Source organism: Leptidea sinapis, chromosome 5 (genome assembly GCF_905404315.1).
Source record: "Leptidea sinapis chromosome 5, ilLepSina1.1, whole genome shotgun sequence".
Classification (NCBI taxonomy): Eukaryota; Metazoa; Arthropoda; class Insecta; order Lepidoptera; family Pieridae; genus Leptidea; species Leptidea sinapis.
The window spans coordinates 1,694,798-1,720,573 of record NC_066269.1 but is presented as its reverse complement, the minus strand read 5'-3'; the positions used below and the strand labels follow the sequence as shown (position 1 = coordinate 1,720,573).

Sequence of the window (25,776 nt, the reverse complement as noted above, 5' to 3'; positions counted from 1 at the left end):
ATTTTCAATAAATATTAATGGTATTTTTCATGTAGATATCGATTCGCTCATAACGGAGCAGTACTTATTGTGCCGTTGGATTGTTTTTTGCAACATGAGCAGACAATAATAAAAAACATTTAATGATTTTTTATGGAAGACGGGAGACAAAGGAGAGCATGATTTTTTTTTTCATTACAAGCATTAACGTACAATAAACAACTAGACTCCCCATCGCCTTTTAAAAGGTCGTCAAAAAATGAGAAAAAAAAACAACAAGACGGGGAGAACGTATAACTGATAGTATCATAAATGAGAAAAATTTAAATTCTGAGCGACATGGCTATTATTGGGCTCGTCACTTGGAGACATAAAATGTTATTTCACTAGCTACAGCCCCGCCAAACCGGAAAAGAAAAATGCTTGCACGGCAGAAAAAAGCGCCGCTGGGGTACCCAATTTGTTGGCATCTTAGCAAAGAATTATAACATCGATACTATGTGATGATAAGTACTTTCCTCGGAGAGGGATAAAACCTCTCAAGCTCTAAATCTTGACATTCATCTTGTATCGAAAATGGGACAAGGTCATTGGTTCCTACCTACGTCCTATTTATATATAGACGGAACATTTTGTAATAACTAATTAAATTGTTTCGAGATCATTTGTATCACGAAGGTTTCAATGCTTACTTTGGTAATGTAAATGAGACAATAATAATCAATTTGAATAAAATTTTTTCTTCTGATTTATAAAAAGAATTAGACACTAGTTATTTTTCTAAGAAACTGAAAAATAAATATCACAAGGGAAGCGGGTGGCAATTTCGTATTCAAAGTAAACTAAAAGGTCGTTCATTAAAATTTCCATAAAATTAAATTTAAAAAAACCGAAAAACCATGATAACTTAAAACCGGGTCACTTGCATCATGTCATGTCATGTTAAAATTATCGCAAATAGTCACCTCCTAGCGGACATTTGTCGAATAACCAATAGACCTGTGTATTATTATCTAAGAAGAAAGTATTTATTTTATCATTTCGATAGTTGTTTTGCATCTACATGGGGCATCCTCAGGAACTATTAACTCTTTGGAACGAGACTAACTCGTGTAGGGGCGAAACACAAGTCGAAGCGATTTCGTGAATTTGAAACATTTAAATAGCAATGGTTTTGCGCGATTATTTCACTAATTCGATTATTTTTAACTGACTTCAAATAAGGAGGAGGTTCTCAATTCGTCAATATGTTTGTGACCTCAGAACTTTCGACTGTGTGAACCGATTTTGATAATTCTTTTTGGTGGTCGAATTGCATTGCATTTATTGTCCAGATCTGACTATGGCATCCTTGAGAAAACCACAAAAGTCTTAAATTTGCTATAAGTATGTGCGCGACAAATAACTTAATATCACGCCAACCGATTTCGATGATTCTTCTATTTATTCTCTTCTTCTCTCTTAATGGAAAGGATATACTTTAAAGGTTGTTTGGTGAGAGTTTGCTTAGGTTCTGATTATGGGATCCATGACAAAGTAACGGAACTCTTCAACTCTTAGGCGCAAATACTAACGATACTCGGCCGAATATTTTTTATTTTGGTATTGTTTTTTTTTTCAAACAATTTTGTAATATTTTGTATTTAACTTATATGCGTACTCGAATTACAATCAATATAAACAAAAATTGAGCAAATCTGCTTGTTTTTTCAGGATTTTTCCCTCTTCTAGCGAACCCGTGCTCCGTCTAAAGATGCAAAAAAACAAAGCAAAACAGACTTATAGCAACACCTTTACATCTTTGGGGGTTAATGTACAAAGGTCGACTTTCTTCCGATAAAAGGTTTCAATCGATATATTTTCAGGGGAGACGGTTCGCGCTAATTCTAATAATGGAATGAACGCTGCATTAAGTATTTAGATCGTTGTTAACACTTCATTTGGTTAGAATTTTTTAATTCTTCATTAACTGAAGTAGCTTGGGAAGAAAATGATCATCGTACCGTTCTTTCATGAAATAAATTTTCAATTTTCAATTTATAATGCAAAAATACTTATTGAACGTCAAAAAAGTATCCATTCAAAAAGATATGCCTGAGATGAACAGATGAAATAATGAAAAAGGCATAGGGTTATGCCTTAGACGTATAAGTTTTTAAATATTAATAATTATTTTAATAATATTAATTATGCCTTGTGAGATACATGTGTATCTGGTCAAAATCGTTTCAATAAGTTGGATGTGGGCAGCGCAGGACCGATCATCGTGAAATTCTTCGTGGAGGCCTTTGTCCAGCAGTGGACGTCTTCCGGCTGATAGATGATTTTAAATTTACAATTACAATATCATATTTAAAATGATGCAACAAACACACTCAAACGTCAAATAGTCAATGCTTTACACGAGTAAGTCAAAAAAGTAAGTGTAAATTAATACAAAAGTTATTGAGTACAGTAGCTGCGTCATCCACACACACCGTAAATAAATAAAGGTATTCTGTGAGCATTTTATAAGCGATTATAAACAATATATATACATATACATTCTGCTTAAACTTGTAACTAATATTATATTTTTACTAACACTAATCAAATCAAAATCACCTTATTCAGGCAGGTCAAGGAAATGACTTTTCTTTTTATATTCCCACCGCCATTGAGGGTTGAGCTTTAATAAGATGTGGCATGAAACTCATTGTGACAATCACTCACTCACAAATCATTTCAGTTACAATATATGTAAAGTGATGCAACAATAACACTCAAACTACAAATTCTCAAAAAAAAATGTAAATTAATACGTAAAAACAAGAGTCATTGAGTACAGTCACGGCCGACTACTACTGTATCAACAATAATAGTAGGCCAAGTACAGTACAGTAGATGTTGTATATTAGGAAGTTGACTTTCGATGTCGCTCTTCCAAATCTGAACAATTTGTTATTTTTTTTCTTTCTTTAAATTTAATCTTTGTAAAATATGACTGTTAAAATTCAATTACAAAATATTTGAATAAGTATTATAAAGATTCTTTCTTGAAACTACGTCTGCCTCCTTACAATTAGCCTCATTTTTGACATTAATTTAGTTAGAACGCTGAAATATTTGCGTTATATTACAAATAGCCTTTCACACCTTTTCATTAACAAGTCCAACTCGTGAATGAATGAATCTTCAAAAAGACTTTCTCGACTTTATATTAATTAAGACTTAACAACTTTAATTTATTTTATTAACTTTGAATATGTAATACAAATATAGTTGACAGATTTATAACATTTAACATTTTGCGTTTTCTATTTACAATAACGAACCTAATTCTAGATTAATTATTATAAGAAATAAATTCATTATAACGATTGAAATGATATGAAAGGCATTTATTTTCTCAAAATTGATTTTCTTTTTGATGTCATTTCTAATATACTAGATACTACTACCGCTTCGGAAACAAATGGCGCTCCGAGAGAGAAGAAGCGGCGCAAGAAACTCTCCCAGCATTTTTTTGGTCTCTTTTTAATAAAATATACAATATTGTATTGTCATTGCTATTGCTATAAAATAATCATAATCAGGCTGTCCAATCACTTAGATTTTCAGCTGTGGAGCAGTAGAATTTATGACAGAGCAATTTTTTAATAAAACGTTTAAATTTATTCATAGATAAAAGACTGTCTATAACCAAGCTGATATATAGCACGAACAGCTCTCTTTAGCAGAGCAAACACAATGTCAGCTGCATGACCCCAAAGTAATATAACGTACATCATGATGCTGTGAAAATAACCAAAGTATACTAATCTGGCGGACAACAACATTACATTCGTATACTCTCTAATCTTTCTAACGGCGTATGCCGCAGAGCTGAGTCTGAAATAGAATAGTCTGTAGTATGAAGTAGAATGCGGAGATACCACTAAAAATAAAATAAAAAATCGAAACCCCTTAGATTAAATGCTACAGTAAAAACATCTCATATTAAATGGTTTCAAAAGTCTTGAGAACCCCTGACTTATTTATTCTACCAGTAGACTAAGGTCATCGCCCTAAACTCGGTCCAATGGCGTAGAGCTGGCGTCAGCTGAGCCGCCGGCGCGGGCGACTCAATCGAAAAAGGCGGGGCATCTCGCCTCGCACTTTGACCTTGTCTTTTGGCCGTTGCCGCCAATCGCGTAAATTAGAATGATTGCTATACAACATTTAAACTTATTAGTTCTGATGTGCAAATTTTGCGCTCGCATTGGTTGCGTGATTTTTTATGTTTAGTATAGTGTTAGTTAGTGGGAGGCTCCTCTGCACAGGAAGTCGGTTAGATTATGGGTACCACAACGACGCCTATTTCTGCCGTGAAACAGTAATGTGTACACATTACTGTGTTTCGGTCTGAAGGGCGCCTGAACTTGTGAAATTACTGGGCAAATGAGAATTAACATCTTATGTCTCAAGGTGACGAGCGCAATTCTAGTGCCATTCAGAATATTTGGGTGTTTCAAGAATCCTTCATTGTAATGGGAAGGGCGTATCAATTACCATCAGTTGAACTTCCTGCTCGTCTTGTCCCTTATTTTTATAAAAAAATATACTTTCTCAGTTTTTGTGCGTCGTGTACTCGAATGTAGAGTATTTTATCATGCTCATGTGTTTAGGGCTCGATAATTGTAACTACGCCGCAGCTCGTAGGTATTACAAGCAAAGTTAAGCACTTGAGTTTTTGTATACCAAGATCATCAAAACTAAGAATATCAAAATCCAGTTAGTTTCAAAATTAGTAAAAACTAAAGTGGCTACAAAACTGGAAGATTTTGAAAGGAATACTCACAAGGCAGGAGCACACCACTTTTGTCAAGAAAGCTTATATATCCAGAAAACTTATATATTTTGCGGAAGACATTGCACTGAACTTTGTTAGTATACAGTTTTACAGATTGATCTTAAGCCGTAACTTTCTTTATTTTGAGTTTATTTCATTGCCAGACAAATGGCGCACATCATGCATGTGTCATGAAAGTTTGAAAATAAATGTTCTAGGATTTCAGGACAAGTATAAGGGAATACCGCAATACTCTGCATGTATTACGTGTTATATAAACAAATAAATATTAAAAATAAAGAAAAGGAATATAAAATAAAATACTTGTATAAGAATTATAATATTAAATAAAATATTTTACCGGTGGGAGACTTCTTGGCACAGGATTCCGGCTAGATTATGGGAACCACAACGGCGCCTATTTTTGTCGTGAAGCAGTAATGTGTAAAAATTCCTGTGTTTCGATCTGAAGAGCGCCGTAGCTAGTGAAAATGAGACTTAACATCTTATGTCTCAAGGTGACGAGCGCAATTGTGGTTATGGGCAGGGCGTATCAATTACCATCAGCTGCACGTCCTGCTCTTCTCGTCCGTTATTATCAATACAAAATCATTTCTACGAAACCAAACTTAGTTTTACCTATACTTGGAGCATATGCAGTCTAGTCTGGTTTTTACTAGCGCCATCAATGACTCCTGGAGAACTGTCAACGAATGAGCATCACACTTTTAACACTATTAAACCTAAATCTTACATGTTTCACCTCCTGTTCCTCTTCTGGCGGTGGCGCTGTGGTGGTAGGTGCTTCACAGTCTTCAGTTGGCGGTACCACGCATCTCAGCGAGCGGCGATCGAACACCAACATGGCTGGGCAGCGCTGGAGTCGAGGATACCCTCCTTGGCATTGCCAGTATCTGTTGCAGGACTTGCCAAGTGGCACATTGCCGTTGGCATCTTCATTGCAGAGAGCTGGAAGTTCAGTTCAAAAGCTTAAATACTTTGTTTCTTACACCAGGCTAGTAGAGGACAAAGTGAAACATATATTTATATACTAGCTGACCCAGCAAACGTTGTATTGCCGATATTAAATTCGCGATACAAAAGTAACTGTTAATCGTAGATGGGTGAAAATTTGAAGTTGTATGTATTTTTTAATGCTGACTCATAATCAAACAAATTTAAAAAAAAATGTCAAAAAAATTTAAAAAATAAATTCGTGTGGACCACCCTTACGTTTAGGGGGATGAAAAATAGATGTTGTCCGACTCTCAGACCTACCGAATATGCACTCAAAATTTCATGAGAATCGGTCAAGCCGTTTCGGAGGAGTTCAAAGTTTAACACCATGACACGAGAATTTTATATATTAGATTGATGAAGTGAAAACTCCTTTAGCCGCGTTGGGCACTTTTTGGTAGGGGAAAATCTTATTGGTTCGCGTCACCGACATGCTTATAGCAGTATATCGGTAGCTACACAGCTGACGTATTGTGCAATATTAGTTCTGTGTATATCTTTTAAGTAAATTTGAATGGATTTAGTGAAAAGTGCAGTTGATATAGAAAAATTTGTTTGATTAATACAATATTATTAAGTAAAAGTTTTAAAAATAAATTGGAAGTAATAGTTTAATTGTTTTAAGCATTATATAGCTTCAAATTTTAATACTAAAAGTTCTATGCTTACACTTCTATCGGCAGTCTCTACAAAGGCTGATTTAAGATTTACTCGGGGGAGTAAAAAGGATTTGCATATCATTACTTAATATATAGGCATCATTAAAACATGATTAAATATTTATTGGACTAATATTATGACGACGTGTTTTGAGTTCGTAATTCAATCAAATTCGTGAACTAAATAATTATTACAATACGTGGTTTTTCTCAATGTAGAGCGGGCTTAATTTGATTCTGAGCACTTTTTGATTACACTTAAACTATTGTGTATTGTAATACTTTCTGTGCGGTTTGTACATATTATATTGATGATAAATATATTGTAAAATTCACTCGGAGGATCAGCTCTAGTAATCATTAAGGAAACTTTTCGGGATTCATTTGTTAGGCAATGATGTCGTAAGATTAATTCGTTGTACAACTGATGAAATAATTTGCGATGAATTGGCGATGCGACTACAACCTGAGAGTTGAACAAGATATACCAGGATTTACAGTCGATGCGTTGGCTCAGTTGGCAAGAGCGCTCGGACGGAACACGAGAGGCGCGGGCTCAAGTCCCGCATCGTTCATAAAGTTATGGTACAAATTAAACTCAATAAACAAGTATGAAACGTGCAGTCATTGACAGATGACGGCTATAATCTTGTAAGAAACGGAGGTAGCCGAAATTCACAACGTTTTAAGCAGCTGTTCGCTTTCAATCTTAACCGATTAAACTTCGTCGCCATCTTATTGTAATAACTATTTCAAACTTATGTAAAATGACTGCACGTTGCATAGTAAACTAAATTTAAATTTTTACTTAGGCAGTACCGCCTCATATTACGTAGTATTTACGTCCTCTTTGGTCATATGCCTGTACGTGTTAAAAACGTTAAATTCTTTTGACAGTAAGATACATTGTTGCGCTTATTTTGAAGTTCATTCTGATTAGAGATGCTTTTGAGTCACGTCTAGAACGCGATACTAATATATCTGCTTCCTTTTTAATACGACACTAAACCATAATATCATTGGTAGACATTTTAATTTTTAGTATTGAATTAAAGGAAAAACTAGCGTTCGGGTAACCTGATGAGGTTAAAATGTTTATTTCTTTAATTTTTGCTCTTAAGAATGGGCCGAGCTAATGGCCTCGAGGAATCGAGCGGAGCTAGGTTACCTCTCTCGCATAAGATGTCATAGTTTTAATTCCGAATTAGAAGCTTTTTTAATTTATTACAAACAAAATACGATTTTCTTTACAAAAAAAACAAAACTATGTCATGTTATATAGTATTGGTAAGTAGATAATAATTTTTTATACAATTTTTATCTTGTTTAAATGATAAGCATGTCTACAATTGTAAATGTTTGGGGTACTTAGGTGATGGTTTTTCGTAATGTATATTAAAGATAAAAATGTAAAGAAAAAATTAATTTTCTTCTCTTAACCTGTAGACATATAATTAAAAAGCTTTATATTAAACGTTTCGAAATGGTTTCAATTATGCATTATTTTGGCGATTTCTCGGGATTAATGATTCTTTATGTCAATAAATGTTCTCTCAATGTTCGTAATACATCCCGTTTATTAGAAGAAACCCAATTTTTAACCAATATCTAATTCATTTAGTATTTTTATACAAATACTGCGTTAGTAATACCTATAATTTTTTCGCCATTTGTATATCAAAAAGAATTCAAGAAATGACATCAAAAAGAATTCTAAAGGAATCAATTTTGAGAAAATAAATGCCTTTTATGCCTTTATATAATTCAGTATTCGTAGATAATATTTTGTTCAACGGCCTAATCATAATGTTCAGAGCTCGATTATCAAAATTGGCATTAACTTACAATATTGCCGATGGTTTTCATCGCCTTAATGGATTTTGCTTCATAAGGAAATGACTTCGCGATAAAAGATTACATTTCCTATTTATGGCTTAGTTATATTATGTAATCATAATAATCGTGTACCTCTATGTCTTATACCAACTTATGTAGTAAATAGGTCAAAGAATTGTGGTTTCAGCCTAGGAAATATTTTACATTCATCTGTCCCTTTTTCTGTCAGATTAATTGAAACCTTTTTGGTATGACCTTTATTTAGATTGTTATCGCATACATTTCGCGGGTCCAGTTATTTCGCGGGTATTAGTTGTTTTGTCGAAACAAGAACAATCCTTAATTAGCCCAGTCAGTTGTCTTTTAAACAAGAAACTCAACGGCCACTCTTTTCAATCAAATAGGGTTTTTTACAATGGCTGTAATAAACATAACAAATTGGTTAGTAAGGTGCTGCATCGATAAATTAATCGTGTTTAAATAATATCAAATGCTTTGGGCATCACGGGCTATCCTGCCCTAAATCGGAAGACTAGCTGTTTTAGAGCCAAATGGGATTACCCGCTGCGATGGCAAGCGTCTGGATGGAATAACCCTGGTGGCTTGGGCATGGGGAAGGGCGCGGGCGTGGGATGCTTGCTTTGACACTCTGGCTCCTTCTCATGTCCAAGTTACGTCAGTTCTGCTGTGGCTTTGGTTGTATAAGGATGCTTCGTGAACATATTGGTCGTGATTACTGTCATAAATAGTAATCGCATTCAACAAATACAATGATTTATCAATTATTACAGGTCCACCTGGCACCACAAGCAGCATCCATTCACGATTTGACGCATGGACTAGCCATCGTTCGACCCGGCATACTATATAAGATAACTTTAAAATTAATGCTCACAAAGCAAGCCCACAGAACGAATATTTAAAGGTAGTTATATGTTGTTAATAACCTTTTATTTTTTATTACTTGAGTTGATCTTTGGATTTGTCGTTTCATTTGGTCAAAAAAAACTAGTTATACTCCGGGAGTGCCAGCAGAAATGAGAACTTGAACATAAACGTTGTGTATTTTTGAAATTGCTTTATTTATCAGTATAAAATTACTAGCAGTTATGTGGTTAAATACAATATTCATTTATTTGCGCTATCGTACAGAAAGAATGACAACTTATATTACATTAAAAAGTCTATAACTCAGAAAAATCAACTTTCATCCATAACGACTGTCTTACGAATTTTCGATCAGGTCACGTGTCCTGACGCGAGTTTAAGATTTTATTCCCATCCTAAGATGAGTGCTCAACGCCGCGAAAGAAGTTTTCATTTCAAATATAATATTAATGTGTACTCACGATGTTTCTGACAGCCTTCAACATTTTCTGGCCAATCACAGGAGTGCGCGTTCTCATTGTAAAGTAGGCCACCAATACAGAGCTGTTCTGTTGCTGTGCCGTTCCAGCACGTCCAATAGCGAGTGCAGGATGTCTCGTGTCCGAATATACCGTACAGCCAATCGCAATGTTCTGTACCAATTGGATGGTCTGAAAATAATATTAATAAATCAAATCAAAATAAAAACAATTATACATGTTCAAGTAATGATACTAAATAAATGGAAACAAACACAAAACTGAAACTATATCATTGATTTTTTATGGAATATGAGAAACAATTTATGGGTCACCCAAACTTAAGGCGTTAATAAACACCAGTGGCCTTGAACATAGGGCGAGAGCGGGTGACCAGGGCGTACTAGTCGTATTTAAAGATTAAAATAATTATTAATAATTGACGGATAAAAAATTAAGAAATACACCCGATGTAATTTTCTTTTCCGAATTTTTGGAAGCGAAAATTATGTTATTTGGAGTAATATTAAATGAGCTAAATGTTACGAGGACAATTTACGATTATTTATATATTTTTTAGTTATATATCATATTACAATTGCAGTGTATAAAAAACTAGGTCCAAATAGCATCTAAAAACCACATAGGTTACAAAATGCTAATAATTAGTTTGCAAACGAAAGAAGGTTATTCGGAAAACCAAACCAGACAAAATATATTATTTAATTATTGTGATTGATCGTTTATAAGTATGCAAAGTTTCACTTTAAAATCTAAAAAATTCTGAATAAAATAAAAGCCTATTAAAATCAGTCAACCGAATTTTCATCTAATACATAATTTTATAACTGTTAACATTTTCCATTAGTAGAGCTTTCCATTTCCCAAATCCTATTTATTATGCATGAGTATGATGTATCGCCTTTTGAAAGCCTTAATAATAATATGGTGACTGATCATTCATTGGGTATGAAATTCCATTACGAGAATAATTAAATTTCTTGGAGTTTCATCAAAGTTAAATGGATCGCATGTCACCTTTCTATAATATTTGATCGTAGTAGGAGAGCTCGCTTCCTTAGTTAAATGACAGTATTATAATACAATACCAATTTTTTTCAAGTTATACCAAACCATGTAATATAATAGTACTAATATACTCTTACAAGGTTATACTTATTTGGCGTGTTATGGAAAAATTATCACAGTGAATTTATACGATACGCGCGCACAGCGTCACGCAAATTGACACCCTGACGTGGCTGGTCAACTAGACCATTTTTATCATACTTCAGCTACCAAGCCTCTTGTAACTCATATGTCTACTGAAACACAACCAATTTACGAGAATTAAAAAAAAACCAGCGAAGATTAATTGCACTTGTGCATCGATGATTTGTAAACTTTTTTTATGACAATAAGGGACGAGACGAGCAGGACGTTCATCTTAGGATTCTTGAAAATCCCAAAAATTCTGAGCGGCACTATAATAGCGCTCATCACATTGAGACATAAGGTGTTAAGTCTGGTTTGCCCTGTTATTTCACTAGCTACGACGCCCTTCAGGCCGAAACACAATAATGCTAACACACTACTGCTTCACGCCAGAAATAGGCGCCGTTGTGGTATCCATAATCTAGCCGGCATCCTGTGCAAACGAGCCTTTCACTGGTAAAGTGTATGTTTAACATAAATTTAGTCCTATTCGAAGACAGTAATGAGTCGATAGTCTTTCCACTTACTTATTTGAACTTTGGGATATTCACAGTAGTTCGACCTCCAGGGATAGTCGCACCCCTCTGTAACTCCTCGATGCTTGCCAGCGAAGACCAGCCCGTTTGGACAGTCATACTGCACCGCCTGCCCGTTCTCACATTCCCAGTATTTGTCGCAGTACTTATCATCAGCTGTCACGCGTGACTTCATTTTGCACGGGTCTTCTACTTGTGCGCATGACATCAAAGCGACACTCGCCATGAATGCTGTAACAATAAAAAATTCTTGTAATATTCAAATGCAAATATTTTCATAGAGTTTGGTTCGTAACACTTTAGTATAGTACATAGTACTACCCGGTTACATTATCTCTGTACCTGACGTCGATGACGTCACTTCGTCGTCGCTTTATTACGTTGTAGATTGATGTAAATGTGTTGTGTTGTGACGCGTGGGGTCGGTCGTCACCTTCCTCATATGCGAGAGAAGCGACGGCTGGTGCACTTTTAATTGTATTTTGTTCATATAAAGCGATTTTTTGAATTTATTCTTGACGCACGCTGAATTAGGAGAGTAGGCTGCTGAATGCGTGACGAGAGCGTTACGAACAGTGTGATCGGTTGAGACGAACAGAAGTTGAGAGAGAGAGATAGAAAACAGAAAAAGAGAGTTACGTTTCGTATTTTAATGAATAATATTAAAACAACATTATATCATTCTTTATAAAATATATACTTAGTCGAGCCATAGATACTGTTATAATTATAAACAAAATATTACATTTGAATTTGGAATCTGTCAGTTTTATATGATTGTTCATTGAATTCTTTCATTTTGGCGCCAATACATTGTACAATATTTTGCGATATTAAAATGGAGTGGGGTGATAAAGAGAACCGAATCGATGTGATTGCATTAGAAAAAGTAGGTATGGAGCCAAATGCAATTTTTAAAACTCTCCATACGATTGGTATTAGTAAAATGTTTGTGCACCAGGCTAATAACTGGTACAATAAGACCTCTGTTTGCGACAAAAAAGGATCTGGCCGTAAACGAAGTGTTCGTACGACGTAAAAGTAACTAGTAAAGTGGTCAAAGCAGTAGCAAATTCGAAGAAATTCTGTCCGAAAGCAAAAGATTTTACTTCGAGAGATGAAGATAGCACCAAGAGAAATGTGGCTTATTTTAAAAGATGACTTAGTACTTACAGCCTATACTGGTAATTTCTTAACAAATAATTTAAAAAAGAATAGGGTGGTAAAATCCCAACAACTACTGAAGCCACCAAAGGGAAAAATTTTGTTTACGGATGAGATTTTTTTTATAGAATTGAGCAACATTTGAGCAATTGATATAAAGAACGGGAATGAGTTCCCAACGATCCTATCTCATTCAAGCCCAACCATTCCGAGTAGCTGGTAAATGTTAAAAAGATTTGATCATCTATAAGATTTTAGATGATTTTGATATGAAGCATTTAGTTGCATTATTTTAAATAAAACACTTTTTAAAGGATTTAAACCCGTGTAGCTGTAACAGTATTTTTACATTAGATTTTGCTTAAAAGTTACATTTTATTATTATTTTAGTTAACCCGACGTTTGTGACCTGTCCTGATCAAGTGTGGGAACTAAACCAGGGTTAACTTAAATAATAATATAATGTAACTTTTACGCTTAATCTAATGTAAAAACACAGTTACAATTGCACGCGTTTTAATCTTTTAAAAGTGTTTTATTTAAATGTGTAACACTCGCGTGAATCAAAGCAAATACTATGTTCATTATTTTATCTATCGATCAATCTCTGAACAGACTAAAGCTTCATTTCAATCTCCCACGATCAAAATCGTTGGACAATCACTGTCATGCATTACGTTGTCGATTATCGATTATGATGTATCGAGTTCATTCAATGTCATAAGCTTATGTAAGTTGAAAATACTTTCACCTGTGCCGGCGCACCTCTACCGACTTGTACCTACTTGACTTGTACCGCGAACAATATTGTTATTACGACGTTGTGCTTATGAGCTTCCGAGAGGAAATTCTGTTACTTTATTACTCATGAATATCATTTTAGATAACTATTGCATATATATTTTTTTTTTCTAAAATAAAATTATACAATCGAACAAGCTTATAATGAATATCAGGGGCATCTATTAAGCCCCGTCTAACTTTAAATAAGTTCTATTTTGAATAAAAATAATGAATTTGAATATGATAACCACACTGTCGCGTCAACTAGAAATGCTGTCGCTATCAGAGCGAGACGGGATTGTCACAAATGTACGAAATAACTAAATTATTCTGATCCGTGTTTCCTCCAGTATCATCGCAAATCTGTTTACTATCAACGATAACGATGATAAACGAGAATAATTTGATTTATCCGATAACGCATGTTCTGTATTATTTAATTTTGGAACATAGTGATGTTATTCTGTTAAGGTTACAATGGAAATTATGAGTCATTATGTATATTAATAAATTATGACGCGTATGTATGCACGCAAGAAGTTATATTTCTTTGGCGTAACGAAGCAAAAATCATTAAAATGAGGAATAAAAACGTTTTTAGAAAGAGCAATTTTGTAAAAATCTGGCAGGCTTTTACAATTAATTATTAAATAATGAATACGTCTGTATGTGCTTGAACCCTATGCCTGTCCTAATAATGGTCGAAGAAACATATTCGAACAATAAGAAAACTATTTAACAAGTAATCTGATCGAATTAAATACCTTTTTTGTGTAACACAATAAGTTCCGTTGTGCACCGTTGAATTTGATCGGTTTCTATATCGAGTAACGTATTAATGTATTGTTTCAAGCAAAATATATATTAAACTTCTTTTGTCTATGACATATTAAAATATAAGGAAGAAGTGTGTTACTACGCAAGAAAACAGTTGGTTGAAATTCCTTTCGCGATGTTTTCAGAGTGAACAAATTCAAATATATTTATTCAAAAAAGGATTCAAAATTACTCATTGAACATCAAAACCCATTCGAAAAATTAGACCTTAGATAATTAATTATACTTCTAGATAGAGTCTCTTGCTGTTAGACAACCGATAAAAACAGGCCGGGAATATTAAGTTTAGTGTGCGTGACAAGCTACGTCTTACACTCGCGATTTGTATGAAACTTTGTGTTAGTGTGCATGCATTGCTCAAAATACAGATTAACTCTAAATCCAGTTTTTTCGGCGTTTTCACACCTGTCATTGTCTATATTGACGTATAAATGATCTAGGCCTCAGACCTGAGAAAAAACGCGCAAGAAACACAGCGGGCTTTCTTTTTTATAATCAAATTTCGTCATAATATAATATCGTACAATATAATTTAATATTTTATAGCCTGAAGGCGGTCGCTCCAAATCCAATCTGTGGTATCATTAAGAATGAATGAATCAATGAAAAGTAATGAAGGAGAAGAAAGATTAATTGGTTTTTGTCCATCGTTGTATGTAAACATAGTCACAAGTAGAGGCTACTTGAAATTTAAGAACAGATTGTTTCCTGTCGAACAGGAGGACAATAATTGTAATAAATAGGGGAATCAAAAGACCGTTACGACCTTACGCAGCGGTAGGAAACGTACATAGGAATTGGAAAACCGAAAACCCACGGATCGAACCGGCTTAGTGGTGAGTTTTTCTTGTTTTAATTTTATGGAAGAGGAGGACAAACGAGCGTACGGTTCACAGCTGATGTAAAATGATCACCGCCGCCCACATTCTCTTGCAAAACCAGAGGAGAATCACAGGAGCGTTGCCGGCCTTTATACACCATATTATCCTATTTGAGTTTTTAAACACCTACTGACGTGGAAAATATTTTACTTTAACTAAAATACTAATTTATCTTTAACTATTAGTAATTAGCTACCGAAAACCCTTGGATGTATAACAACACAAATTTATTACCAACAAAAAATATTTATTTATTTATTGGACATCCAGTAGTTCTCACATTCTTATAAATATGCTGACAAATAAGTTAGATAACGAGTGGGAGGCTCCTTTGTACAGGATGCTGACTAGATTATGGGTACCACAACGGCGCCTATTTCTGTCGTGAAGCATGACTGTGTAAATATTATTGTTTCGGTCTGAAGGGCGCCGTAGTTAGCGAAATTACTGGGTAAAGAAGACTTAACATCTTATGTCTCAAGGAGACGAGCGCAATTATTGTAGTGCCGCTTAAAATTTATGTGTTTTTCAATAATCCTGAGCGGCACTGCATTGTAATGGCTATCAATTACCATCAGCTCAACATAATGCTCATCTCGTCCTTTATTTTCATAAAAAAACAAAAAGTTAAGGTGTAAGGTAGCGTGCACAATCTTTATTTTAGTGACACCAAGATCACAATAACATAAAATTAATCAAAAATTACAAAGTCAAAACAGAATAACAATAGAAACAGAAGATATTTTTGTGCAAGAAAATAAAAATATCCAAGACAAAATAATATAAAACGTTCGGAGCCGCGGGCATTCGCATGTCCGACTTAATAGTCATTTTATAAGCCCCATAGGGACTCTGCAATACCCTTAATGATACAAAAACCTATAAAATAACCGGATTACATTGAAGGCAACTAAATGCAATGACATTTCGTGAAAGGTCAACACGGCTGGGCTAATTTGCTACTTAATAAATTGTAAGCTATAGCACTCAGTCTGATCAAATCGCCAGTTCGGGATTTTGGATTTAGGGTTGGGATAAATGTGACGACAACAAAATTAATGCCGTATTTGGAATTAACATTTATGTAGAACTTTCTAGGACATGATATTTTGGTAGTGTTTCTTCAAGATAGAACTACTAAGATATAGGACAAATTCTGCCTCACATGGAGTAATGTTCAGCTCTGGGCTGGTTCACCCCAGTGCCAGCTTCTTCCATTTGACCGCATACAACGAAGAGCGGATCTCTAATCCGCTTGATTCTTTGGCGTTGCGTAGAGATGTGGGTTCCCTCTGCATATTTTACCGCATTTAACACGGGGAGTGCTCAGAATTGTTCGGGATGACCTCAGCACCCGAATCCCACCAACGGACATTAGGTTAAGATGATAAATACCACTTGTATGGCATTCCACACCACGCAGTTTTCAAGAAATTTCTGGCATCGCACAGCCACTTTGTAGAATCAATTACTAGCTGCTGTTTTCCATTTTTCATTTTCATTTCATTCCATTTTTTAACCAATACTACTTAGGGTTCTTCAAGAAAAGAGCATACTCCCACCTTAAAGGTCGGCAATGCAACTCTTGAACCCTGGCGGGGTTCCCCCCTGTTGTTTCGCTTGCCCCCTTTTATTTAAAAAAATAATAATTTCTGCCGCAAAGTATCCATACACTCGTCGACCTTATAATCCCGTAAACGCCTAATAAAGGACAAGTGTTTTCAGATACCATAAAAGCAAATCATTGAGATTTGCTTAGTAGCATCTAGTGAATGTACGCGACATGTTATTACTTGACCAATTCCGATATATTTAATCCTATTCAATACTAGTGTCGGACACACTTCCACCTGGAAGCTTTCGCCGTAAATCTGCTTTCATCGACCGCATTCAAAGAACAAATTTGCTGCAGAATCAACCTGACTGCTGTCAGATCGTGTCTGATTTTCATCCTGGACATGCATCGAACTGGACATGACCAGATAGATTCTTGGTACGATAGAAATCTATCTCACCGTGATTTCTTTGCAAGCAGTTTTTTTAATCTATCAATAAACCTAGAAGTCCATTTAATGACTTTGACCACAATACAGTAATAGAACAGTAGTGTAACTCAGCGGTCTCCTTGAAATTTATACGTACGTCTGAGCAGAGCATTAGGGTCGGTACATGCAAAAAGTAAAATTACTAGCGATATGATGATGACAACATGATCCCAGAAAATTTACAAGACAAATGTGTTACTAAATTCAAAATTGTTAAAGATGTTTATATGGTAAAGGTATATGTGTAAAATGATTGCACAGAGCGACCGACATTAAATTTTATTAAAAAGAAGAAAGAAGCCCGCTGATTTTTATACATACACATAACACACATAATATAATCACGCCTCTTTCCCGTAGGGGTAGGCAGAGACCACTTCTTTCCACTTGTTACGATGCTTACATACTTGTTTCGCTTCATCCACTTTCATGCATGCTCTTCGGTTTAGGGTACTCTTGACCTGGCCTTATTTCAAGACGTCTCTGATTTGGTTTCCAAAAGTGGTTTCCAACACTTTCATTCACACTGGCCTTATACGAACTTAAGACTTTTTCGTCAATGGTTTTTCATTCATTCTCTCGACATGGCCAAACCATCTCAGTGTACCTTTCTCAATTTTTGTTACAACATCTTCTTTCAGACCGCAACGTTTCCTTATCTCACTATTTCTTATCATGTCACTCAGTTTAACTCCTATCATACTTCATAGCCTCTCACCTCAACTGCATTTATTCTGCTTTCATGTTTCTGCCACACCCAACTTTCTCTTCCGTACATGACTGTTGGAACCAACAACCCCTCATGCACAGTCAAACGAGCCTTGTTAGACACCTTCCGACTGTTCATAAAGCACCATTCACCATGTTTCCTACATTCACTCTTCTTTCAATATCACTCTCGTTTTTGTCTGTAGTTATTGATTTTTCTATTAAGGTCTGTAGCATTTCTTGACATTCATTAAGTGATTTATAATCTCTTTTTGGATGAAATCAGCTTGATAAAATATATTATGTGGTGAAGTGGCAAAAAAGAATTCATTCTTAATGCTCCTCGTCCTTTTACGGGTTAGTCAATGTTAGCGTTAATATTGCTCAGGAAGAAAATTTATCAGGTGTTTAGCAGAGCTCTATCACATTTAATTTATTATTTATTAATTTATTATGTATTAAAATTTCAAACTTAGCTTCAAGCTTTCAAAGAAATACGATGACATATTTATTATCACGTGCGCAATAAATTATAAATCTCGAGTATTTGGTGTTAGATGCCTGGAAATGATTTTTTGCGTAATTCACTTCACACACCTACATTCCAACCATTTAACATGTGCTTATTTGGTCTGATAGCTTACAATTTACATACAACGTAACAGATTTATTTAAAACAAGAAAAAATTATAGATTTTAGATCTATACAGCGTACTTAGACTTTAGTCAGACTTTACTAACGTGTTAGTAACCTGTAAAGCTGAGTGTTATCTTAGCTTAATGTTTAATTTTATTTTTATAGGCATTTGACACTGAACTATGTAAAGTTTAAGTTATGGAGGGTAAAGCCAAGGAGAATCATCTGTGTATATGAAAAAGTGTTCGTCAAAATGCATTAAATTAGGGTGGCGCCACAGTAGTAACAGGTTAAATCTAATAACTAGGTGCACGTTTCCCTATAATAATTCTGTTAGGTCTTATTTACTTCATTATTTTGTTCAACGTAAGTTGTTGAAATTTTCAATAATTAACTACTTTAATCGACAATTATATTAAATTTTTTAACTCGGAATACTTCAATTCATTTACAATTGCTACATTCACCATACTCCTACACCAGCGCCATTGTGGAAGGTTCTTGAAACGTTATTTATAGCTTAAGTTGGACACTTTTTCAAATTTTCTCCCTTATGATATTATAGTTTGACAGCCCAATGCAAAAGTTAAGTTCCCCTTTCATCACACTCTTATAATAATTCTAACGGCTTGTTTGCTAAAGTTAATTTAAATCCTAAAATTAAAGATTTATATTTCAAATCCATTTCCTGTTTTTGGCATTTCAATAAAGTTTATAATGTGTAATTTCTTCCTTGGGGTGATGTGTAAATATTTGTAAGGACGCGACAGAGAGTGAGTTCTATATGGATTACGAAATTAAGATTGACAGTACCTGGATGACCGAGACTTGCTCGGATTTTTAAGAAGATACAAAACTAATAGGACATCTGGATTCGAACCGGGGTCTTCTGCTTTCCGGATCACTCAATGCCCCATCTGAGGTATCTTGTCTTGTATATAGTGGCGAAATTTAAGTTTATATTCTAATGTTATTGTAGCCGTGTCTGGAGTAATCATTGGAGCCGTTTCCGAGATTCAGAAGAATTGCTAGTTTAAAGATATAAGATTATTGATCTACAGATTCGGTATCGATTCACGCGTAACATAAAACCGAGATTCTAAGATATCATACAAAGGCAGGTGATACGCAAGAGACAAGCAGGTTACTAGTTTGTTTTGGAAGAGGCGGACAAACGAGCGTACCTTATGCTTACTGATCACCGCCGCCTTTATTCTCTTGCAACACCAGAGGAATAACAGGACCGTTGCCGGCCCTACGCGTTTCTTTTGAAGGTACATGTTGAATCGTTCCGGAAACACCGCACAAGGAAGCTCATTCCACAGCTTTGTAGCACGTGGAAGAAAGCTCCTTGAAAACCGCACTGTGGAGGACCGCTACACATCCAGATGGCGGGGATGATATTCCTGGCTTGTGGCGTGTCGTGCGACGGTGGTTATTACTAGTTATATTATAGTTATAGTATTATATTATAATTAACAACGATCTCGTTGTTATATAATACCTAAATGATAGCAATTATTCAATTTAAATTGAATCGAGATACAGTTACGTGTTGGTCAGATTAATGTATACAGTTAAGTAACATCTTGCAGCTATGACCATCTGAGGAAGCTCGCTTCATTTACAAATCTGCATGTTTCATAATAATTATCATGTAAGTAGCAACTGTGGTTTTCTTCATTTGCATTATGTTGCAATTATTGAAAAATAAATTAGCGCTTCTGCTTTTTTTATAAATAATAAAAATCCATTTTTTTCGAGTTCTATTGAGGGAATGTGAGGGAAAAATTATCATAGTGAATTTTTGCGATGAGCACGCAATGGACATCCTGACTTTTGCTACCTGCTGAAGGGCTTCACACACGGAAGCTTTAATGTATATTACATTCTGGAATGTTTATCTTTGAATTATCATAATGTATCACACACACAACAGGTAATATAGTGAATCTTTCCCTTCATTACGATCCGACTTTGTAATAAGATTTTTAAGGATGTATCGAAATACACACATCAAAAAAGTCTAAGCAACGTGCATGATATTACAAATTTACCATTTATATTAATTAATTTCTAAGTCTTTATTCAATCAAAGTGCATAGGTATGTAAACTTTTTTGTAATTGATGACATACTGGCTGGTTGTAAAAAAAAATCGATTAAGTTTTGTTTTTCTTTTTCATAAAATTAAATGAAAGGGAATTTGTTTGAATTTAAGTGCATTTTTATTGTTAAGTCTTGATTTTATAATTTTACCAATCATTTAAATAAAGTTAGCGACAAAATTGAATTGTTAGATATTCTTTACGTCATGGAGCGACGTCATTTGACGGCAAATGAAATGCAAAGAGCTGTAGGGATGATGCAAACGGGAAGTAATCAATCTCAGGTATCTCAGCATTTTGGCATTCATAGAAGTGTTATTTGTCGTCTTTGGCAGCGCTACAATAATACAAGGGAGCCCGCTGAACAGCATTCAGGCCGTAAAAGGAGTATAACCACTCCGCAAGACCGGTACATACAACTGACTGCAAGACGCCAGCCGATGTTAACCGCTCGAGAGATAAGTTTGAGGCTACAAAATTCAAGTGGTGTTGATGTAAGTCCCCAAACTGTGCGAAATCGACTGCATGAGTACGGCCTACGAGCTCGACGCCCAATTAGGTGCCCACCAATACGTCACAGGAATCGCGCTCGTCGGAATTAATGGTGTAGAGAACGCAGAACATGGACCCAGGAACAATGGGATAAAGTAATGTTTTCCAATGAGTCGCGATTCGGGTTTACGCCTGATACAAGAAGGGTGCGAGTGTACCGTTGGCCTGGAAATACTGAAAGGCTCAGGTGCATTCAGGAAATTTATCCATACAGCGGCTCAACAGTTATGGTATCGGCGGGTATTATGAAGAATAAGCGAACTGAGCTCGTTTTTATAAATGGAAACATGAACGCTGAAAATTACGTTGAGGATATTCTCAGACCTTATGTCCATCCATTTGCACAAACCTTCGGCTCCGATTTTACGTTAATGCATGACAATGCGCGTTCACATACAGTTCGGCGAACCACTCAATACTTGGCAACGGAGAACGTCCGGGATTTGCCCTGGCCTGCACAATCGCTAGACTTCAACCCTCAAGCACGCATGGGACATACTCCAGAGACGTGTTTTGAAGGACTTGGACGGAGTGACAACAACACAACAGCTGAAGGATTTGCTACATTTCCATTGGGAGCGAATACCGCAAGATGACATAAACAGTCTCATTAATTCAATGAATAATCGTTGCCGACAAGTTCTGAATAACAGAGGAGGCCATACTTTGTATTAAATTGTCCAATCCTTCACAATAAATTCATTTTCTTTAGAAATTTCATTGTGTTAAAAAAATGTTTAGTTGCTTATGTACCGCTCAGTGCCGCTCAGGATTCTAGAAAAACCCCAAAAATTCTAAATGGCACTACAACTGCGCTCGTCACCTCGAGTCATAAGATGTTAAGTTTCATTTGCCCAGTAATATCACTAGCTACGGCGCCCTTCATACCAAAACATAGAAATGCTTACACATTACTGCTTCACGGCAGAAATAGGCGCCGTTGTGTTACCCATACCCATCTAGCCGGCATCCTGTGCAAAGGAGCCTCCCACTGGTAAAGTAGCCTAGTAAAATAACTTATAAACAGCTGTTAATTTTACATCATAGGACCCTAAAAATATTGTTTTAAAAATAAAATACATCGTTATAATGTGAAAAACCATCCTAAAATTTTAATTAGTACATGTTGCTTAGACTTTTTTGATGTGTGTATAGATGTATACGAGTATTTTCGTATCGCTCTGTGTCTTAAGATATGAAGATGTGAAATGTTCTGTTGATTTCTATGAAAAGATGTAACGAAATGTATAGTGCTATAATGTACATCTTTATATGATTATTTTAGCTGCCGTGTGTGAAGAGCCTTAGTTGGTAAACTAGAACCATTGATATAAGATCATACTTCAGTTATCATAAGCCTCTTGTTACTCATATGTCTACTGAACCACAAGCAATGAACAATAATTTAAATAAATTTCAATAACACTAGTGGCCCCGACAGACGTTGTTCTGTAAATATTAAAAAAAAAAATACTGTTTTATAGGAATTTGCCAATAATATTTCAAAACATCACGAATTATTTCGTAACGTATGCTCCCTGTTGTTATAATGAAATTGTTTCGCGGTTTTGTAGTAATTTACACGATAAGTTCGTATTGTCGTCATTTCGTACACCATTGCTACATGCTCTTCAGTAAAATATAATTATTGCAAGCATAAGTGGTAAAGTATTGTAAGTAGGACTATTCCTAATAATTACTAATTGCAATTGACTATTACTAATTGCAATGCTCCTATGATTATAACGTACTATACTACGTTTTACGATTACTACGTAATATATACGTGACACTCGTCTCGCAAAGAATTAGCATTTATATTTATCATTTTTATTTCTACGACTACACCCTAAAGATTAATTCCATAACTATGACTGAATCAAAAGAAGTATTAATAATAATAATGGGAGTGAAAGCTCTCTCCCTAATGATATTACGTTGTCGTACAAATTGATCAATTTATCAAAATTATTTACAACAGAACTGAAACGATTACAAAAATGACTCTTAAGTTTATAGCTAGATATGACTTTGAAAATCGTATAATATCTGTTTCAAATGGTTATAAATTCTCACAGCGGGTTGTGTTTCAATTTGTGATCAAATGAGTACATGACGTGAGCTGTCATTTGCATTTGACAGCCGTTGTGTACGCTATTGTTAGAATATGCGGGTACAGTGCAATTAAACATACTGAGATGACTTGATGCTATAAAACTTGGAAAGTAATTTAATTATGTTTTATTTTATATTAAGTAGATTAAGTGCTCATTTGAATTTTTAAGGGAATAAGTCACAACATAAAAGTATGTATGTACTATACTACATTTATCATATGGCATTCCTTACTTATTTCCAAAGAGCTGTTTCTCTTGATCCAGTCACCGAATTTCATCATCTCACAACTCATCATAACTTCAAGTAACATCCTGACCAACTGGATCCTCCACAATTCCGTTGCCAAGGAACTTTCTTCCACAAATAAAAAAAACCGTGTAATGAACTTTCTTGTGCAGTGTTTCGAGGTCATTCGAGCTTCAAAATAGGGTGTTTGTACTTATGTATGCACGAAAGAAGTTATACTTCTTTGGCCTAACGAAGCAAAAATCATTAAAATGATTTATTCCTCGTGCTATTCTAAGTTTTTAGAAAGAACAATTTTGTAAAAATCTTGCAAAGATGGCTTTGACAGTTAATTATTAAATAGTGAATACGGCTGTATGGGCTTGAACCCTTTCTCCTAATAATGGACGAAGAAACCAAAAAAAAAAAAATAACGAATGTCGCAAACGTCAGAAAATTTTAGGAACCAACTTCGCCCTGTTATTTTTGTGTTACAGTGATGTAACTAAAAATTTCGCTCTTATCATTTTTTCATAAAGCGCCTAAAGAAGTATAACTTCAAAGGCGACTTCTTTGTCTGTTTACACTTTCTCGGCAAAGGCTTTCTTCGTATCCACTGTTTCATATCCAACTATCCCGGTTTTTCCCGCTCTTGATTTTAGCTTATTTTCCTTTCCTACAGACATTTTGTAGTCTTCCTCTACTCCACTTGTTGTATTTTATAAATTTTCCTTTTATTATCAGTTGTAAAAATATTACTGATCAAATGCCATCTTTATTTCCTTCTACTAATTAATCATTAGAGATTTGATTCACTAACGTCTAATGAACTGCTAGACTCACAATCAGGATCAAAAATTATCTGAAGAAAAACTCTGTCCATGTGTTTTAAGTAGAGTTTTCATTCAGTTGTGTTTCGACCGCGCTTTGAATACAATGCCACGCAATGACATAGTGTTCGGTTGAAAACTGTCGAAATAACAGCATATCCAAACTTATAAAGGATGGAATGTCGTATTTCAGGTAAACTGTGCTATACACTGGGCGGTTTTTAAATTTTGCTAAGTAATTATATTTCAGTTCCTAAAACAAGTTGCTATAACAAAGATCATCGCCGACAAATTGTGCGACAGAGACCGATGTCTCATTTGCCCAGTAATTTCAATAAATCAATATTAATGCAAAAAAAATTTAGCTCTCATACAAATATATATTATATTATTGCTATTTGAAGTGGCGAAAGTAATTTTATGAATTTATATAGGTATTTATTGATAAAAATCTATTATAAAAATAAAGCGAGGCACGATTCAATTTGTTACTGAATGGCACGCAAGGCTGTACGCATGACGCGAGCTGTCACTTGCAAATGACAGCTCATTGCGTACACTGCTGCGAGAATATATGATTACTTTGAAATAAGAACATGAACTAAAATTAATATGACCTTTCAAGAACATTGCCATGGCGGAAAAATGTGGTTTTGTTATTTTTAGATCAAAGACTTACAATACTGGGAGTCTCCTTTGCACAGGATGCCGGCTAGATTATGGGTACCACAACGGCTTCTATTTCTGCCGTGAAGCAGTAATGTATAAGCATTACTGTGTTTCGGTCGGAAGAGAGCCGTAGCTAGAGAAATTTGTGGGTAAATGAGACTTAACAACATCTTATGTCTCAAGGTGAGGAGCGCAGTTGTAGTGCCGCTCAGAATTTTTGGGGTTTTACAAGAAACCTTTAACGCACTGCATTGTTATGGGCAGGGCCTATCAATTACCATCAGCTGAACGTCATGATCCTCTCGTCCATTATTTTCATAAGAAAAAATTGTATATAGCTTGCACCGTTGTCCATGCCTTAACCACCGTAAAATTTAGCCGTTCTTAAACTTGTGTTGTGTGTTTTATTTAAAATTATTTAGTAGTTACTGAATAGTTTATTTTTAATGTTTCAAAGACTTCTCTAGAACACGTTTCAGGATTGTTTCCTAAATAAAATTCTTCATTAGCTAATTAAAAGATTGAGAGATTCTAATTGTATTGTTCTTATAGAACAGCAGCTAGATTAAGTAGTGATTAAGTATTCATCTGACGACGGACGTGACTTCCATAAAAGTGTATTTCAGTATAATATCTAACTGCGGAAACTGTTCTACAATATACCAATCAATATATACACCAATAAATAGAATCGTTTTCTTCCTTCGCTTATATTGCAAAACCTACTTAATCGACATATTATAAGGTACAGCGTGTTTCGGAAAGGTTTCAGTATGTGATTTTATGTTTATGAAAATGTGACAAAACCGGAAAATGGACAAA

General features: G+C 35.0%; 1 protein-coding gene across 2 annotated transcripts in view; it reads right to left on the bottom strand.

The window, feature by feature from the left end:
* Positions 1-25,776, bottom strand: part of LOC126964687 (protein obstructor-E-like) — a 52,329-nt gene that overhangs the window by 1,579 nt on the left and 24,974 nt on the right. Inside the window, exons 3-5 of one of the 2 annotated variants that reach the window (XM_050807959.1) lie at positions 11,390-11,629; positions 9,651-9,839; positions 5,553-5,758 (exon numbers count right to left, since the gene is read on the bottom strand). In XM_050807959.1, coding sequence (XP_050663916.1) covers positions 5,553-5,758; positions 9,651-9,839; positions 11,390-11,629 — 635 coding nt within the window. Of the gene's footprint in view, positions 1-5,543; positions 5,759-9,650; positions 9,840-11,389; positions 11,630-25,776 lie in introns of both variants that reach the window. The other variant, XM_050807958.1, reaches the window with a different exon arrangement.